General features: G+C 35.6%; 1 protein-coding gene across 14 annotated transcripts in view; it reads left to right on the top strand.

Moving 5' to 3' along the window:
* RSRC1 (arginine and serine rich coiled-coil 1) overlaps positions 1–20,423 on the top strand; it is a 447,518-nt gene that overhangs the window by 202,687 nt on the left and 224,408 nt on the right. For 9 of the 14 annotated variants that reach the window (XR_016233238.1, XR_016233239.1, XM_070072602.2 and 6 more), the window contains exon 5: positions 4,843–4,879. The exons of the other annotated variants lie outside the window; for them this stretch is intronic. Coding sequence is in view for 7 of the 9 variants with exons in the window: in XM_070072602.2 (XP_069928703.2) it covers positions 4,843–4,879 (37 nt within the window). In the remaining 2 variants the exon portion in view is untranslated. The remainder of the gene's footprint in view (positions 1–4,842; positions 4,880–20,423) is intronic. 14 annotated transcript variants of the gene reach the window in all.

Here is a 20,423-nt window from a genome sequence, read left to right as displayed (position 1 = left end):
GAGTATATTTCATTATGTCTGTTCTATGTTTATGTACACATGATGCTTTTTCTGTATTGTTTTGGAATGATCACCTCTCTTTGTTCTTCTGCCTAAAGCAAAAATAAAGAAAACTATTTTTCATCAAGAACTTGCCCAAACTTTGGCGTCCCGATGTAATGTATATTAAGCTTTGTGTATGGTTAGCCTTCTAGATAAAAAGAAAGCTTACTGATCTATCCCATCTTTTGCTAGAATAGAATGGCCTTCCTTTTCATATATGCATGCAGACACACACACACAGGGTACCTCAAAAAGTTCATGGAAGATTCACATTATCTTTTAATTCAATTTTTCCTTGAACTATTTGAAGTGCCCTCATCTATTATATGTGTATTTATATATTTATATGTGTGTATGTGTGTGTGCATGTGTATTTGGAGAAGAGTAGGGGAATTAAATATATTTTACTATTAAAGTTGCCACTACAGATTTCTTTTGGTTAGTTTTTACCTGGCTATACCTTTTTCTATTCGTTTTTGGGAAACCTTTCAGAATTGTTTTGTATTATGTCCCAACTAACACATTTCTGGACTTTTGTTTTTTACCCATTGTGAGCATCTTCTTTGGCATTTTAATTCCAGGTGATTATAGGTGAACTTTCTTTAGTTTTGTTATAATTTACTGATTGCTTAGATTGCAATAATTAGTATGTTCTGGGACATACCTTATTTGCCTTATCTTGTTGCTTCTTCCTTAATTTATTTTTCTTCTTATTCTAAGAACTGCAGTGGAAAGGCTTAGTGCTCTAGTCTGATCTCAACCACTTTTCTCCTGCTCCTTCAAAAACAGTGCCAAAAAACCCAAAGGAAAACAAGCACCCACTGGTGGTGCCACATACACACATACCTATACATATCTCTTAATACTACCAAGCCAGGCAACTATTCACTGTTGCCAGTTCCTTTGCTCTTTATGTCAGTTGGAAATAGGGTGAGGCTGGGTAAGAGCAATCTGACTGGAGCTGGTTGCTACTGACTCTAACCAAGCTTGTCTCATAAACCTTATTAATTAAATGTATACTCTGATTCAGGTATTGTATTGGGTGCTGGAACATAAAAATGAAAAAGATGTAATACATAATCTTAAGGGATTTTCATCTTATTGTTGTTAATGGGAAATTAAATTGGCATTTATAGTAACGTGAGGTAAATTCTATGATGGAACATGCCCAAAGTATTATGGGAACACATAGAAAGAATCCACCACTTCATTTCTGGGGAAGAAGAAGAATTGTCCAGTTAAAAGAATGGTTTAGTTTTAGTCCTGATGGATTTGTTGTTGTTGTTGTTCATCAGATAGCAAGGATTAGAGGAAAGTAGAAGGGAGGAACATTTTAGGTAGGGGGGCAGGTGTTCCAATGATGAGTCAAATCAGGTTAGTGATTTGTCATGGCTGTTATTGCCATTTTCCATGTGAGATAGCATTGGCAAGATAATAGAGGGTAAAGTGGAGTTGGGTAAAATGTTGTAGATTTTTAAGAAGCATATTAATATGATTGAACTTACATTTTAGTAATATTTTGCTGTATTATGGAGAATGAATTGACATGAGGTAAGGCTGGAGCCTGAGACCCAATTAGATGCTGTTAACAGTAATTTAGGTAAGAACAGAGAGCAGCGCAAAATAAGTTAGTGGCTGTGAATGTAGAAAGAAATAGTTAGATATAAATGATAATTAAGGATATTGACTAGCCATGGCTCTGTGATTGATCACATTTTGTAGTGAAGAAAAGGGAATATATCAACAATAATGCCTTGTTTTCTCTTAGGAATGACATTCAAATACTTACTTTGTAAATATCTTTTGACTTAAATAATTACCTGGAAACAGCACAGCAGGAGCATACTTTTCCTTTTTGTTTTAAATGAGTTTCTTATTCTTGATTCTAAAGCACAAGCACATCAGAAAATTGGGAGATTTTCCTAAGTTTATGACAAGGTGAATTGATCGCAGAACCTATTCTGAAATGGGGATATTTATAGTCTTTGTCTACCCCACCTTTTGGGGACAGTCATACATTTCTTTCAGAATTATTAATGTGTTTGATAATGAGATGTTGCTTCAGATCCCACTGGAGGTGTTGTATGACATATGGTATACATATGCTTCTTATTACCTCTCTAAAATCCAGAATATTCTAATGAAGCATGTCTAGCCCCAGTGGTTGTAGATAATGAATTATGAGCCTGACTTTGAGCATTTTTAATTCTTTTCATATTGTACTATTACTTTCTAATAACTATTATGTTAGGGAAAATGAAGTAGATGTGTATTGTATAACACAACTCCAAGATAGACTCCCAAGTGAAGGAATAAAACAGGGTATATAGTATGCTTCTGTTTATGATTTAAAAACACAGGAAGGGGGTATGTGTGTGTACACACACGTATTGTTAAGATGCTTCACTGTATGTGTTATTCTTTTTCTTGCGTAAACTTTCAGCTACACAGATAACTGTAGAAAAATGTCCTGTGAAAACTTAAATTTGTTTGATTTCCAGCTTATTAAATGTACTAATTTTGTAGTAATAAATTTTAAAATAATTATTTATATAGATAATAACGTTCTCTCAAATCTTATAATAATTTATTTCTGCCACTTAAGATTAGTATTGCAGTGACAGTAGAGATTGGATAATGAATTTCAGAAACTGTTAGGTTTCTAAACATTGAGTGCATAGTTTTGCCGAGATGCAACACGCAAGCAGATAAGAAAAATGGCAAAAGAGGAGTGTTAATCAGTAAAAGTTGGACTTTGTTCCTGCCATGTCAGTTTTAACTATGAGATCACAGGTTAGAAGCCATGAACACAGTTTTCCATCAGAACAGAAAGGAATAAAGGTAGGAAAAATTGGAAGACAGTAGAGCAAAATGTGGATAATAAATACATTTTTGGCAAGAAAAAAACAGAAAGCAGAAATAAAAAGAAAGTTAAGAACCTTCAGAAAAATGGAGAGGTGTGAAGAGAAGTTTAAAGATCATGAATACAGTAATGTTTGTTGTGGAGTTTTCATAATTGCCTTCTGCAGCGTGGGAGAACTATAGTTTCATGTTAAAAAAAAAAAAAAAAAAAAAGATAAAGCCTGGGACAGATGTTGTGGTATAGGAGGTTAAACTTTGACTTGGGACATCTGCATCCTGTATCATAATGCCACTTGGAGTCCCAGCTACTCTACTTCTCATCCAGCTTCCTGTGAATGCATCCTGAGAGGCAGTAGGTGATGGCTCAAGTACTTGGGCCAGTTCCGTCTCATGGGAGACCTGGTTGGTCCTTGCTTTGGTCTGCCTCATTCCTGGCTGTTATGGTTATTTGGGGGTGAACCAACAGATGGAAGATCGCTCTCTCTCTTTGTCTTTCTCATTCTGCCTTTAAAATAGATGAAAATAAATATTTCTAAAAAGATAAAGCTTTATAGTTATGATGAAACTAAAACATTGCTTTATTGTAGTGAGAAAAGTCAACTTTGCTACTTATTCAGATTTTTGTATTTTTAGTTCCACTGACAGTTTGTTTTACAGTGAAAAGCAAGACATTAATTACTTACTATGTAGTTGAGGTATGTGTTTCTCCTAAAAGTTTAGATGCCTGCATCCCATTTTGGACTGCCTCGGTGGTCAGTACTTGACTCTGGCTCCTGACTCCAGCTGCCTGCTATTGCAGACCCTGGGGGGCAGAGAGAATGGCTCAAGTAAAGGATTCATGATGCCACCTAGGTGAGAAATTTGAATTGTGTTCCTGGCTCCTATTTCCAGCCTTGGCCATTGTGGGCATTTGGGTAGTGAATCAGATAATGGGGTCTTTCCCTCTCTCCCTCTCTAATGGAAAAAAAAAAAAAAAAGAAGACAGTTTAAAAAATATATTTTGGGGAAGTCATTTGGACTGACAGTTTAGATGCTGAATAGATGGCTGCATCTCGTATCAGAGTACCTGGGTTTCTATACCTGGCTCTGGCTCCTGACTCTAGTTTACTGCTCATGCTTACACTGGGAGACAGCAGCGATGGCTCAAGGAATTAAGATAGGTTACTACCATCCACATGGGAGATTTGGAATGAGTCCCTGTTTCCTGACTTCATCCTGACTATTGCAGATATTGGTGAAATATTGTAAATATTGCAAATATGGTTGAGAAGCTCTCTCTGCCTCTCATAAAAATAAATACATAAAAATAAAATTTAAAAAGTAATATATATGATATTTGATGTCTGTGTTTTCTTATGTGGTACTTTTTTAATATTACAATTATGTTAGGTTTTAATTTGTAGTAAATTAATAAAACTGTTGTCAGGAAACAATTTGTCCAGATTTAATTGTTTAGCTATATGACAAACATTTTCTTTATGTGCATATCTTTATATAAAAATGCAATCATTGATGAATATTTAATAAAACACAAATATAGCAAAATGTCGGTTGTAGAATCTAGATGATAGAATTGGTAAGTTTAAATATTTTCTTAGTAAATGCAACCTTTAATGAAAATGCTAATGGGAAATAAATATATATTTTGTGTGAATAATAAAATAATAAGAGAGTTCACTTCTTTTATTTTCCACTGACTGAAAAATACAAAGCATTTCTGTTAGTGGAGTACCAATTTTAGAGGTAATACCATTTTAAATGAATAAATTATCTGTTCCTTTTTGATGGCAATTGTTTTGTCCTTAAAAACTGTTAATGTGAACTTTGTAAAGATAGATTAAGAAAATGATAAGGGTTTAAAAATATTTTTGAAGTAAATATAAATTAGAGCAGACAAGGGTTTAGCAACTATTTAGAACTTTTATTCTTCTATTTTAGGGAATCTGCAAACATCAAAGCTGGATTAGAACATCTGGTAAGTTCTAATTTTCTCTTGAACATTTGCATCATCTTTGATATCTGCATTCTAAATGAACACTTTTGAATGAGCTTTGAATACCTTGTATTGAGAAAGTCAACCATTTCCCAAAGGGTCAGCTTACTGTTATTATGTGAAGGCACTTACATTTTCATTTATCTTATCATTTCAAGGGAATTTAAAATTTTTTTTAAATTACTTTTTTTTGATGTAGAGATGAAATAAACTGAATGACAATCCTTGGATTGATGATTGCTTTAATTATAAACAAAAATTGTTTGGTGTAGATTTTTGGCATATCTTGATCTGACGCAAACAAGCTTGTGTTTTAAGAGAAACACAATCAAATATTGCATGCATAAATATGGTATGTTTTAGCAATTTAACAGCTTTGAAAGAAGTGCACAGCTTTGTTTTTCCTGATGTCTTTGCCTTATGAATAATACATTGATTTAAACTACATTCAGTTTTAGAATATGAAATAATTGATATGCAAAATTTTGGCTTTAAGTAAACATTTTTAAAGAACAAGTGAAATTCAAACTGATTTAGCATTAATATCTGTCTATTGATCAAAAAATTGGAAAAACCATAGTATTATCACAGGTCTGAAATTCATTGAGCTCACTGAATAGAGTGTTCATTACAGCATTAAGTAGTTCATTTAAACAGAGCATTATAAAATCATGCTCTGGTTTCTGGTCAAATCTCAATGTTGAATAATTAATGGTAGATATTCTTTTGTAAATACAGTCTAAGTACTTTTTTAATGCAAGACTTCATTCGTAGAGCATACTGTGGCTTTGTTAACTATTAATGTGCTTTTGTTCTCCTTCCTCAAAAGCACCAGTAGCAAGAGACAGCTTCATTTTGACTTACAGAAGTTTTAGAGTTGGAAGGGATTTTTGGTTTTCCTTTGAATAGTTCAAGGAAACTAAGTAAACCCAGACTTTGAAAACCAATCCTAAAAATGACAGATTAATTATTAATAACCTAGTTAAAAATTTGAACTATGTGTCAGGATTAGAAATAAGTGAATAACATTGTTATTTTTAACATTAAAAGGCATTTCATGAACCCCTAATTTTTTATCTACTTCATGATGATATATTAAGACATAAGGCCATCAGAGTAAAGATGTTAATCTGAGGTATCACATTGCAATTTCAATTAGACTTATAACAAGGAAGAATGGATATGATAGTGTCTAAATGAGCTTTTAATACTTCTGAAAATAAGACTTTTTAATATTATAATTATTTACATTTACTTTGTTAGGAAATCCAATAATGGATTTGATTTCTCTCAAGTTTAAATTTCATATTATTTATGTTTACCTGGTAGGATTTCATTTTCAGTGACTATTTCACCCATTTATACTGATCATCTTATGTAGCAATCAATTTCTAAGTGTACTTTTGGCGGTCAAGAAGGCTCCCCACAGCAGGTGATACTTTAGATTTCCACTGCCCAGTTTACCCAAAGTAGTTCTACTTTCAGTTATTTTGTGCTGGAAACTTCTGAACACTTTATCCAGTGTTCAAATAAGGTAAAGTTTTCTAGCTAAAAATATTTTAAAACCTTTGATACAGCATAATCACTTATTCAAGTCAAGAATAATTATCAAGTATTCTTTTAATAATTCTTCTCTAATGATACTCTTCTGTTTGTGACCCTAACCTATGTTTCACTTTTATCTGAGGTATGTATATCAAATGTATTTCAGAGATAAGCATTTTAGAGTTGAGACAGTCAGGATTAGCATATAGTTAGACAGGGAGAGTCAATGGATTTTTAATGGATTTTATGTAAGTTTTTTGAGATAGTCTGTAACTTGACATTGTTATTAACCTACTAACTTTGAACTACTAGCAATATATTCATCTCTATATCTGTCTGTCTACCTATCCTTCTTTGTGTATTCATAATATTCAGTAAAGCCAGTGATATTCTTCATAACCTAAGAATTGTGCCCAAGAAGGAGATGTACTCAATTCTTTATGGATTGAGCATTAAAGAACCTGTTTTTTGCAGACCTTGTGGCCTCCTTTATTTTGTGTATCTCTCCTTTCCCACTGAGCAAATATCTAGAACCCTTGCTTCTGGCACATGTAGCCCTTCTTTGAATTTGCTTTATAGCCAAAATTCAACCAGATGTCTAGCTTCTAATAGATTGATTTTTAAAATGTATGATATAGAATACTAAAGTGAGAAGAACATCTCTCACATTGGGAATTAATCTCTTTTTTATGTACCCTTTTTTCTTCTTTGTCTTTTCCAAATTAATTTTGATTAACAGAAAATGAGCATTATTATCAGAAAGGATAAAAATTAATATAAAGTTAAATAAGAAAGGGACTAACATCACAGTGCAGTGGGTTAAGCTTCCACCTGTGACACTAGCATCCCGTATTACATTACTGGTTCAAGTCTCAGTTAATCTCCTTCCTTCCTCTCAGTGTGCCTGGGAAGCCAGAAAAAAGATGGCCCTAATACTTGCATCTCTGCTATCCACAAGGGAAACCAGGATGGAGTTCCTGGCTCCTGACTTTAGCCCAGAACTGCTTCTTGTGGTCATCTGGGGGTGAACCAGTGGATGAAAGTCCACTCTCTTTCTCTTTCTCTCTCTCTCTCTTTCTCTCTTTCTCTCTCTGCCTTAAAAATAGGTTAAGAGAAATTACACATGAATCTTGTTCTACTTTTCACAAGAAAACACATAGTTGCACTATCTTTCGGGTTTTGAGTTTTTCTTGTTATATGGTTGTATAGAACCCCAGAAAGGAAAAACTGTTGTATTTGGAAAAAAGAATGGGATTCCCTTGGAACCTCTTTGAGGATTGATTTCCTTTACTTAAGTCTTTTACAACCTCTCAGGTACTTGTTCGATCATTATTCTATCATTCCTTTCTTTCTATGTTGCCAGCTTTTCTTCAGAACTGTTTAGCATGGCATTCTTTTTGACTTAAATTTACTATAACCTACTACACTTTTTCTTTTCATGAACTTGTCCACTACCCATCAATCCTATGCCTGGTTAAGTTCTAGACAGAGTTTTAAAGGTTGTTTCTCTATGATCTATTGCCAATTCTTGTTTGATGATTGGGAAATGGAGATTTTCCAATTCTACCAATCCTTCCATATTTACAGTTACCATTCTTTTTTTTTTTTAATTTTTTTTTTTTTTGACAAGCAGAATTAGACAGTGAGAGAGACAGACAGAGAGAAAGGTCTTCCTTCCATTGGCTCACCCCACAAATGGCCGCTGTGGCTGCCATGCTGCGCTGATCTGAAGCCAAGAGCCGGGTGCTTCCTCCTGGTCTCCCATGCGGGTGCAGGGCCCAAGGACATGGGCCATCCTCCACTGCCTTCCCGGGCCACAGCAGAGAGCTGGACTAGAAGAGAAGCAACCAGGACAGAACCAGCACCCCAACCAGGACTAGAACCCGGAGTACCAGCACTGCAGGCAGAAGATTAGCCTAGTGAGCTGCGGCGCCAGCCCACTGTCATCATTCTACCATAAGGAACAACCCACCTTTATTTTAATATAATCTATTTATTATTAGTAAGGATTCATGTATTTTATTTTATTAAATAGACTTTCATGAATTACTATTTTTTTTTCATTTATTTTGATGCTCAGATTGTCCTAGATTTATTTGGAGAGAATACTTTTAAGGTGATTTCTGAATTCTTTTGACATACCTTCTTATTAGCTTTTCTTTCTTGTATTTTTTGTAAGTATTTATTTCTTTATTGTTGTATGACAAGATTTTCCACACTCCTCTTATATGTTCCCTCAACCAAATTACAATCTATCATTTCCTCAAGTTACCCTGTTTCATTATATAGAGAAGTAGTATTTAGAAATTAAATTCTGGACATACGCTATTGTGTTCTTTGTTTCTGGGATTTTATTACTTTAGTAACTTTTAGTCCAACTTAAGTAGGTAAGCAGGTACATAGATAGGTAGATAGATAGATAGATAGATATTTTAAGAAAGCACAAGACCTACTAAAATTTTCAGTTCCAATCCAAATTACGAATTTTTTCCTTATTACCCTCCACATTACATTTGTATTCCCTTATTCAGAGTGGGAACTCTGACTCCCTACAGCACCAATACATGTACTCGTTTAATCAGTCATATAATGCATATAAAATAGTTTCAGAATTGCTAAAAGCATATCTTGTGAAAGACAAACCCACAAATTGTTAGAGATTTATTTGCAGTTACTCCCCATCCACCCATGGAATATAGTTATGTTACACATTTGAAAAATAGTTGCAGTCATTTGTTTCTGTTTACATTCAGTTTAGGTGCTTTTGTCCCTGTTCTTTCTGATTTAATTATATTTCTAGATATGTATGGTATTAGCTTGCTTTCAGAAGTCAGAAATCTGTGCTGGCGTTGTGGCATAGCAGGTAAAGCTGCCGCCTGCAGTGCCAGCATCCCATATGGGCACCGGTTCGAGTCCCAGCTGCTCCACTTCCCTTCTCCTGTGGCCTGGGAAAGCAGTAGAAGATGGTCCATGTCCTTGGGCCCCTGCATCCACGTGAGAGGCCTGGAGGAAGCTCCTAGATCCTGGCTTTGGGCTCAACTCTGGCTGTTATGGCCATTTGGGGAGTGAACTAGCAGATGGAAGATCTCTCTCTTTCCCTACCTCTCCCTCTCCCTCTCCCTCTCCCTCTCCCTCTCCCTCTCCCTCTCCCTCTCCCTCTCCCTCTCCCTCTCCCTCTCCCTCTCCCTCTACCTCTCTGTAACTCTTTCAAGTAAATAAATAAATCTTACAAAAACAAAAAAAGTAAAAAATCTACATGTTACTCTCAGAGAGGTGTGTCAATTTCTAGCCTACTTTCCTTTTCTCTTATAGCCATTCAGTTGTATTGAATTCTGATTTATACTTCCAGGGCTTTAATTTTTATATATTCACAATCACTTGTGTGTAGATGCCTATATCCATTTTTTCTTATCCATGATAGAGAGCATATTGTATTCACTGTTTTGTATTTATGCTTATCTTTTTTTTTTTGGCTTACCAATTTATCCTGGAAATTAGGCCATAATTACTAAATCATTATATTTGTTTTATCTATATTTGGTTGTGTCTTTATTAAGGGTCTGAGATTTTAGGCTACTTGTATGTCTGCCATACTTTGATAGATGATGGTCAAATACATAAACTTCCAGGTCAGAGATAAAGCTTTTATTACTACCAGGATAATTGTTAGTACATACCTTATGTTTGTATAGATTCCTCTTGATCCCCAGATCCCAAGGAGTGATTTTGCATACTTAGCAGATATTTTTCCAGCTTAGGAACTCCAAGTTTGAAGATTCATTCATAGGGGCTAGCACTGTGGCGCAGCGGGTTAACACCCTGAAGTGCCGGCATCCCATATGTGTGCCAGGTCGAGACTTGGCTGCTCCACTTCCAATCTCGTTCTCTGCTATGGCCTGGGAAAGCAGTAGAAGATGGTCCAAGTCCTTGGGCCCCTGCACCCCGTGTGGGAGATCCGGAAGAAGCTCCTGGCTCCTGACTTTAGATCGGTGCAGCTCCGGCCGTTGCAGCTGATTGGGGAGTGAGCGATCGGATGGAATACCTCTCTCTTTCTCTCTCTCTCTCTCTCTCTCTCTGCCTTTCCTTCTCTCTCTGTGTAACTCTGACTTTCAAATACATAAATAAATCTTTAAAAAAAGAATTCATTCATAATAGGGCTGGCCCTGTGACATTGTAGGTTAGGCTTCTACCTGTGGTGCCAGCTACCCATATGGGTACCAGTTCGTGTCTTGGCTACTCTTCTTGCAATCCAGGTCTCTGCTGATGGCCTGGGGAAACAGTGGAAGATTACCCAAGTGCTTGGGCCCCTGCACCCACGTGGGAGACCTGGGATAAGCTCCTGGCTTCAGATCTGCTCAATCTGGCTGCCATTGCAGCCATCTGGAGAATCAACCAGCAGATAGAAGACCTCTCTATCTCTTCCACTCTCTCTCTCTCTCTAATTCTGCCTCTCAAAATAAATAAATAAATCTTAATTTTTTTTAATTCATTAAAAGACTGCCAGGAAAACTGTTTTAATTTTGCCTAGGAAAAACATTTTTATTATCTTGATCAGGTGTTCAAAACTTCCATCTTGTCCAGGGAGATATCTTGTTTTCATATTGCAAGACTGTTTGCTATCTAAACATCTTTGAAAAGATGGTCCATAACAAATGCTGATGTAAAATTCTGTAGAACCACTATGGAGAATTCCCTTTCTGTGTCTCTTTTTTAGAGATTTACTTATTTATTTGATAGAATTACAGAGAACAAGAAGGAGAGGCAGAGAGACAGAGATCTTCCATCTAGTAGTTCAGTCCTCAGATGCCCACAATGCCAGGGCTGGGCCAGGCTGAAACCAGGAACTTGAAGCTTCTGGATCTTCCATGTGGGTGCAGTGGCCCCAGCACTTGGACTATCTTTAGCTGCTTTCCCAGACCATTAGTAGGGAGCTGGATTGGAAATGAAGCAGCTGGGACGTACCAGCCCCAGTAAGGATGCTCTTCTTGCAGACAGTGGCTTTTCCAGCTTTGCTACAGTGCTGGCCCCAATAATTGTCTCTTAAGACTATTATTATTGCGACTGGCATTTTGGCACAGCAGTACTGGCATCTCATAGCAGAGTACTGGTTTGAGTCCCGGCTTTTCCATTTCTGATATACTTCTCTGCTAATGTGCCTTGGAAAGCAGCAAAAGATAACTGAAGTACTTAGGCCTCTGCCACCCAGGTGGGAGTCCTGGGTGGAGTTCCCTCCTGGCTTGACCTAACTTATCCCCAGCTATTAAACCACAGTGGCTAGTGAACCAGCAGTGAAAGATCTCTTTCTCTGTCTCTCCCTCTCTCTGTATTACCTTTCCTTTCATAACAAATAAATTAATTAATAAATTATTTTTTTAAAAAGGAGTTTTATTGTGAAATTTGGGAAAGTTTGTTTTTTTCTGATGGTTACCTTTGTATTTATATTTTCAGTGCTTTTAATCCTTTGTCTTTTACTTAACATTTTAAACTATTATTATCTGTATTGTTTATTTATTTTCATCTCCTTGAGAGAGAGAGATCAATCTTTCATTTACTGGTTCACTTCTCAAATGTCCACAGCAGCCAGGAACCAAAGCCAGGAACCCAGAACTCCATCTGGGTCTCCCACATGGGTTGTAGGGGCCCAAACACTTGAGCCATCATCTCTGCCTCTCAGGATACATTAGCAGGAAGCTGGATCAGAAGTGGTGTAACTGGAACTGAAACCAGCACTCCGATATGGAATGTGGTTGCAGGGTCCAAAGTGCCTGGACTGTCTTCTGCTGCTTTCCCAGACCATAGCAGAGAGCTGTAGCGGAAGAGAAGCAGCTGGGACTAGAACCAATACTCATGTGAGATGCCTGCAACTCAGGCGGATGCTTAACCCACTATACCACAGCACCAGTACTGTGTCATTTTTTTTCTTGTATGCTTTCTAATTTGTTAGAATGTATATTTATATATTCTTTGTTGTCACCTTGTTTTAGAGTCAGCTTTAAAATTAAATATATTAAATGTTTAATGTCATTCATTTGCTGATATTTCCTCAGTTATCTGTTGTCTTGGTGAAAATCATCTTCTAGTTTAGTCGTGTATTATTTAATCATGAGGAAGTGTTCTGAGAAGTGTGTTGTTTGGCTTTTCTGTCATTGTAACACATCATGGACTATGCTTACATAAACCTAGCTGGTATAGGTCAATCACTGCACATAGCCATTTGATGCAATCAAGAGATGCTGTAAAGCATGAGATACCTGAGGCTGCTGCCAGGTTAACCTAGCATATGGTTTTATAGTAATCTCTTCGGTTCTTAAGACTATATTGGAGTATAACAATAAAAAGAACCATATAGCAAATCTGTAAACAAGAAACAGTTGTTTATTATCATCAGTTTTTACACTATTCATAGTTGCCTATGCTTTACTTCTAAATTAATGACAGTAAAATAGGTTTGTTTACAGCAGCATTACCAATAACACATCAGTAATGCAATGTTTCAGTTGTTATGATGGCTGTTGATTTACCTCCATTATGATCTTATGGGACAAGAATTGAATGCTCTGTTATTGACCAAAAATTTGTATAGGGTACACTGTTGTATATTCCTCAGAAAAGACTCCTGTGTACAGTATTCCTTGAGATCATTTCAAGTTGTTTTTTCTGTAGTATTGCTTGTTGAATAATTTGCGTGGGTATCAAATCCTTGACTTTCTTAAAAATATCATTCCACTTGTTTTTGATGTCCTTGGCATCAGCCTTTTATTATTATTATCATTATTATTATCATTATTGGTATTTTTAAAAGATTTATTTATATATTTATTTGAAAGTCAGAGTTACAGAAAGAGAGACAGAGAGAGACGGACAGAAAGGTCTTCCATCCACTGGGTCACTCCCCAGTTGGCCATAACAGCTGGAGCTGTGCCAATCCAAAGCCAGGAACCAGGATCTTCTTCCGGGTCTCCCACGTGGGTGCAGGGGCCCAAGGACATGGGCCGTCTTCTACTGCTTTCCCAGGTCATAGCAGAGAGCTAGATTGCATGTGGAGAGGCCGGCATTCAAACAGTCGCTCATGTGGGATGCCAGCACTGCAGGCAGCAGCTTTACCTGCTATGCCACAGCGCAGGCCCCTGTTCTTGGTATTTTTGACTTGAGGTATTGCCATTTTTTTTTATTTATCCTTAAAAACTAGTTTTACTATAATTAATACAAAAAGTTAATTATTCCTGAAGCTGAATTTTAACAAATACACAGTAAACTTCCTAATATGCAGATTTGAATTTTCTAGAAATTTTCTTGCATTATAGTATCAAATATTCATTCTATTCCATTGTTTTTTTTCCTGCTTCAGGGACTTTAATTTTGTGTGTCTGTATATGTGAGTGTGTGTGTCTGTTTGTGTTATGCATGTGTGGGTATAACTTTTTTTTAAAAGATTTATTTATTTATTTGAAAGTCAGAGTTACACAGAGAGGAAAGGTAGAGAGAGAGAGGTCTTCCATCCGCTGTTTCATTCCCCAATTGTCTGCAATGGCTGGAGCTGCAATCTGAAGCCAGGAATAGGAGCTTCCTCTGGTTCTCCCATGTGGGTGCAGGGGCCCAAGGACTTGGGCCATCTTCCTTTGATTTCCCAGGCCATAACAGAGGGCTGGATTGGAAGCAGAGGAGCCGGGACTTGAACCAGTGCCCATATGGGATACCAGCACTGTAGGCAGAGGCTTTACCCACTATGCCACAGTGCCGGCCCCTTAACTTTCTTTAACTTTTATTTTATCTCTTTTCTTTATTTAATTTTATTCTCTCAGTTATTTTTCTAGCTTTGATGTATCTTACTAAATTTTCATTCAAATTTATTCTTCCTTAGGCACATTGTAATTTATTCATTTGTGAAATATATTTCCATCCTTTTCTTTTTTTACTTTTTTACTTTTCCCATTTCTGACTTGCAATTTCCTTTTTTTTTTTTTTTTTAATCTGTCTAAATGATTCTTAGTCTTAATGATTGTTTTGGGGGGAAGTTTTTAATCGTGAAAATATTTTGATTTGCATTTTCTGCTTCTTAGAATAGCTGTGTATGAGCATTTTTTTTTTTTTTTACATTCTACACATTTTATTGATAGTGTTCCTAGTTCAGGGATGCCCTCTTCTGCAATATAGTGACATACAATTTCTTTTAGTAGATGACAGGGTATATTGAAAGAAAAGGAGAGTGATACGTCATGTTTCTCTCTACTTGTTTGAGTTTCTTTTTTCTCCTCACTGCCCGTTTATTCTGTTTATTTGCTTTTCTCTCAGAAGCAATGCTCCCTGATGCTGCACTACTGATCTCACTCATTTTGAAGCCCCCTCTCTATAACTAGTGCTTTGGTAAAACCAATTCTTAGACCTGTACTCTGTTTTTGTTTTTGTGTTGGTTTTTTTTGGCCTTTACTGTTGTGCTTTATTTTTCTGGGGTTGATTTTTGTTTGTGTTTCTGGATAATGTGTTAAGTTTAGTATTAGAAATGTGAAAGGTTCTGTGAAAATCGAGAAATTTATAATGGAAATTTTGGATACCAATATTGAATAGAGCTCAAATGCTAAGGAATCACCCTGCAATAGTGCTACAGAAATCACCAGAGTTAAACAGAAAACATCTCAAAAAAAGTTCAGTTTCTGTATTATATTTAAAGACTTAGAGAAAATGAGTGAAAAAACTGCTTAAAATACTATATGTAATTAGCTTTTGTAATGAACCTCAGTAAATAATTTTCATTTGATATAGAATCATGTGAATGAAATGCCTCCTGATTATATCTGCAATATTACATCTATTATCACAGGGTTAAAGGAGTGGACATGAGCGGCTTACAGGTATAGGTGTAATGGTCTGGGATGTTTTTAAAATGTAGTTTTAATTTACTTACTTATCTTTATTTGAAAGGGGATTGAGAGGAGGTAAGACCAGGATTTACTCCCCAAATGCTTGTAATATACAGGGCTGAGCCAAGCCTAAAGCCAGAAGCCCTGAGCCCAAACCAGGTCTCCCACACGGGTAGCAGAGACCCAATTACTTGAGCCATCACCTTCTGCCTCTGACGGTTTGTGTATTAGCAGGAAACTGGAATTGGGAGCAGAGCTCACTTGAATCAGGCACTCCAGTAAGGTATGCAGACAACTTAAGCTTTGTACCAGATAGCCACCCAGAAACTGTTTCTCTCTCTCTCCGTCTCTCTCTTTCTCTTTTATTACTGATGCTCTGAAGATGTAGAAAATTGACTCTGAAGTTTTTTTATATCAAAGGGACTATGTTCATGTTTTTTATTCCTACCATTCTATGTTTTTTAAGTTCACTACTCATGTAGTGAGTAGTAGCCCTTATTGAACTACTGGATGGGAGTTAACATATTTATTTTATTAGAGAGTTTCTTACTGTAGTCAGGTAGGGTTATTTTTGTTTCTGTTTTTGCAATTTTTTTTTTATAATTATGAAAAGTACAGGAGATCAGTCTTTGTCATTTCATTACAATACAGCTGTTGTTTATAGGCACAGTATAAAAATAATACTTTCCTTTCTTTTTGGGAGAAGGATGAAATAAGAAATATTAGGTTGAGTTATGTGAAAAAAATGTCACTTTTTACGGTCAAAATATTTTTATGAGTTGTTTCTGTCTCGAAGAAAACTGCTGCTGTGTCTCCTTTCACAGGGAATGAATTATCCTGATGAGTGTGGTGTTTCTAAAGCTTTTCTTGTTCTTTTTTTCAGTTAAATAAGTGGAGATGGGTTTTTTCTTTGTTTAAAAGATAGATTTATTTATTTGAAAGAATTATAAGGAGAGAGGAAAAATACACACACACACACACACACATGCACACACATGCAGATCTCCCATCCTCTGATTCACTCCCCAAATGGCTGCAACTGGCAGGACTGGGCCAGACCAAAGCCAGGAGCCAGGAACTTCTTCCAAATCTCCCACATGTGTGCAGAGGCCCAAGCCATTGGGCTATCCCCTGCTGCTTTCCCAGCACATTATCAGGGAGCTGCATCAGAAGTGGAGCAGTCAGGACACCAGTCGGCACCCATTTGGGGATGCTGGCATCACAAGTGACAGCTTAACCTACCATTCCACAATGCTGATCCCAGATGTCGGTTTAAAGAGGGTGACAGGATAAATACTTCACCATCTTTACTGTGCATACAAACAATCTGGGACTCCTGTTCAAATGCACGTTATGATTCTCTGAGTCTGTGGTGGAACTTGAGATAATACACTTCACCAAGTTCCCAAATCAGACCTATGCTGATTGTTCAGTAACCACCAGGAGGAAGAATACATATTAAATCATTGACTTGAAAGACGTATGTCCAAGAGTCTAATGAAAAATCTAGATGTTTCACTTATATTTGTTTAGTAGGATTTTTCAAGCGGTGAATGATTAGTTGTGTGTTAATAAACTTAGGGAGGGGATACTGCCTAATTTATCATCTTATTCTGCAAGAGTAACAATTTTTTTCCCCATTATTTTTGTTTCAGATGTTAAGTTGTGCTTTTTCAAGACTAGAGCAGACTTTAGGACTAATAATACCTTGTTCTGCCTTAGGTGTAAAATTAAATGAGTGGTAATAAATCTTTTGATAAAAGGGTTACAAGAGTTTAGCTTTAAGTAGGATTTGCTTTCTATTAATACCAAAAGAACTCTGGAGCCATACCTGTGGGTTTTGTCTCCCCACAGTTGTCTCATTTATGTTTCTTATATTGTGTAACATTTCAGAATGATGACCTACTTGTCCTTGTGGTCACACAAGACAGTCTGACCATTTTATGTGTTGAAAAGCAACTATCATTAATAGCTTATTTAGCTCAGAAGTGGTTTTTAAGAAAATAGTTGTTGTTTGCCAGAAATGTAGGCAGGCCTGTACCACTACATACTCATCAATAACACTGTCAGGTTCTAATAAAAGCCCTTTCTTCTCTGTTTTAGGCTGTTTTACTTGGAACTTGCAAATCAAACTGCTGTATTTCAGCTCTCAGACTAACAGTTTTATTTAATACAAATATAAACACAGTTAATGCATTACTATACTTTGAGGTTCAGTTAATATATCACATGAACTAGAAAATGCAAAAAAGAGATTATGGACCCTATTGTAAACTCACTTTTCTTGTCTTGCATTTTTTAATACCACAGTTATAGTGTTATATTTTCCCCATTGTATTGGGAAAAACTGTTTTGGACAACTGTTCAAATGTTATCTCAAAATGTACTGATGTTTTACTTATATCCTCTATAAATTTATTAAACAGTGAGTAAAAATATTTATTACCTCATGTGACTAAAAATTTTAATGAAAGAGATCTCATTCCTTTGAAAGTTTTAATCTATTTTTCTCAAGTAAGCCAATACATAGATGAGCTTTAAGGTAAAATTACATGTTAAATCAGACATTTCCCTCAAACTGTGACCATGAAATGAAACTGCATGAAATTTTTCTCTTTTCTAGGAGGTCCTTTCCATAAACCAGTCTCTTTCCTTTTGGCCGACAAGTGTGTCATGGGTGTGTGCAGATTTCAATACTTTTAATGTGGATTTAATGCTAATGTCACATTACTGTAGTGATCCCTTAGGCAGTTTATAGATCTTAAATCTGAGGACCAGCATACATTCTAATCAGAAACAATGCCATTGTCTCTGATTTTGATTGGTTACAATTTTTTAAAAATTGCCTCTATAATAAATGATTAACAAATATTACTCATTCATCCAAATAGCACTGGGCCCTGTCTCCCAGTCCCCCAGTCCCTCCCTCCACCTTCCAAAGAAAGATCTCTCTGTTGCATTTTAAAGAGACAATGAGCTTGTGAGGAAATAGTGACAAGCTAATGTTAAAAAAAAAAAAAAGATAATCGTATGGTTTTTGTGATATTACTAATAGTCTTGAATTTATTTAATATGTTGACATTTTCCTGACATTTATACACATATGCTTATTAAAGCTTTCAAAGGGAAACGAAATATTCTAAATACATTAAAGTGATTCCCACTTCCCATTACTCAGGGGTCTAAAAGTCAGATGATTTTGAAGCTACTGAAGTTACTGCATGTCATGTTCATATATTTTGTTGTGTTATGGTTCAAGACACTGTACGTTTTGCTCCTTTGCAGGAAATCCCATTAGGCACATAGTGGTTTATTCCACAGGCTTTCTTAGTATCTACCTTCTGTAACTGAAGAGAACTTCTGTAACTAACAGCAGATGTCTCGGGGTTGCTTTCCCTCACTCCAATCAAAGCATTAGAATTTAGGATGGAAAATACTTTCACCACAGTGGTATCTTTAGGCACAGTCATTGCTGTTTGCTATAGACTCAGCATTTGTAGTTAAGTTTACCATACATAGGCTATTTATTTTAGGAAAAGCACAGCACAAGGAGTCAGAAGAATGTGATTTTGCTGTGTGACCTACGGCAATTCACATCACTGCTGTGTTTCACTTTTTTAATTTTCCCCTTAGTCATAGAGGTGGTAAAGTATAGGACTTTGTATAAGTGTATCATCATTATTGTAAAGAAAGGCAAAAAATCCCAACTGTTCTAGTTATTTAAGTAACTAAGAGCAGTGTCTTAGCTCCTATATATTCACAATGTAATTTAAGAAAAATTTGTCCTTTATATGTTTGTATCCTCTCCCTTTTAAAAAATTAATTGTATACTTTATTATATTTTAGAGTAATACCTGTTCATTGTTAAGGGTCAAAAACTGGTATATTAAAGAATACTTAATATATACTCTTCTACCTGCCATCATGCTAGTGTTAATAGGTAGCATCCATCCTTTCTTATGTGACTCTATTTACCATTATTTACATATATAATTATTTAGCTTTTTTGGTTTATAAAACTGAAATCATGCTATGTATGTTATTTTACAAGTTTTATTTTTAATTTCCATAGTGCTGGACCTATATATCAATGTGTGTGTATATATATATATATATCTGTACACACACACACACATGTATATATGAGAGTTTTTTGATCTGTTTTTTACTGGAATAATGCAAAAATGTTGGAAATTAATACTATTACCATTTTTGTTAAAGTATTTGTAAGAGAAGTTTGGAGACTGTTTTAAGGAGAAAGTTCAGCTTTAGTTTTATTAGCATTTCTGGTTATCTTGATTATAGTATGCACAATAATAAATAAGCTGATTAAGTTATAGTGATCGCTAGAGGAAGGAATGGGTTGTTTTATGAAAAAATATGTAAAGATGATTAGATTAGAAAAAGGACATGTGTTTTTCAGATTGCTAAATTTGAAATTCTGACATGTCTATTGTAATACTATAATTTTCAAATTTTGTATTTATAGAATCATATCATATCATACTATAACTTAATTCCTTGTTGACTGTACCTTGTACTAAATATTCAGTTTTGCGCTTATTTTTTGACTATATATTCATTACCTACTCTTGCAAATATTGAATGGTTATTGAATTGTTTGGAAATTAAATGACAGGTAAATCGATATCCCATTGTTTAGTAAAGTTATCACAGTTAAGAAGAGATTCGATTTATTTCTAAATTCCTTTGTTCCTGGTAGAATGAATGGTAAAAATCAGATGCTCAAAGCTTGAGCATGCAGTGGAATCATTAGTGACTTTTCTCCTATAATCGTATATAGACAGTTTATTGAGTGCAGTGTTGCCAAGGAAAAACTTAACGGTTTTTTGTTGTTGTTGTTGTTGTTTTTTTAGTGCTTTTATATGGGAAATTTGCAGTGTGTTAGAGAAGTCCTGAGTTAGGAAGGGGTAACTGGTGCTTTTAAGCATTGGCCTTTAACTGTACGAAGATTCTATTTGTTCATTATGTAAAGTAAGTTCATTATGTAAATTTAGATGATTCCTAAGGCCCTGTCTAGCTTAAAATGTATCATTTTCTAAAAAAGACATATATATGTATATATACATACATATTTGTATGCTTAATAGGTAAAGCCTTGT

This window comes from Oryctolagus cuniculus, chromosome 4 (assembly GCF_051225735.1).
Source record: "Oryctolagus cuniculus isolate XC-2025 breed Fujian yellow rabbit chromosome 4, ASM5122573v1, whole genome shotgun sequence".
In the NCBI taxonomy this organism is placed as follows: domain Eukaryota; kingdom Metazoa; phylum Chordata; class Mammalia; order Lagomorpha; family Leporidae; genus Oryctolagus; species Oryctolagus cuniculus.
This window is presented reverse-complemented; position numbering and strand designations above follow the sequence as displayed.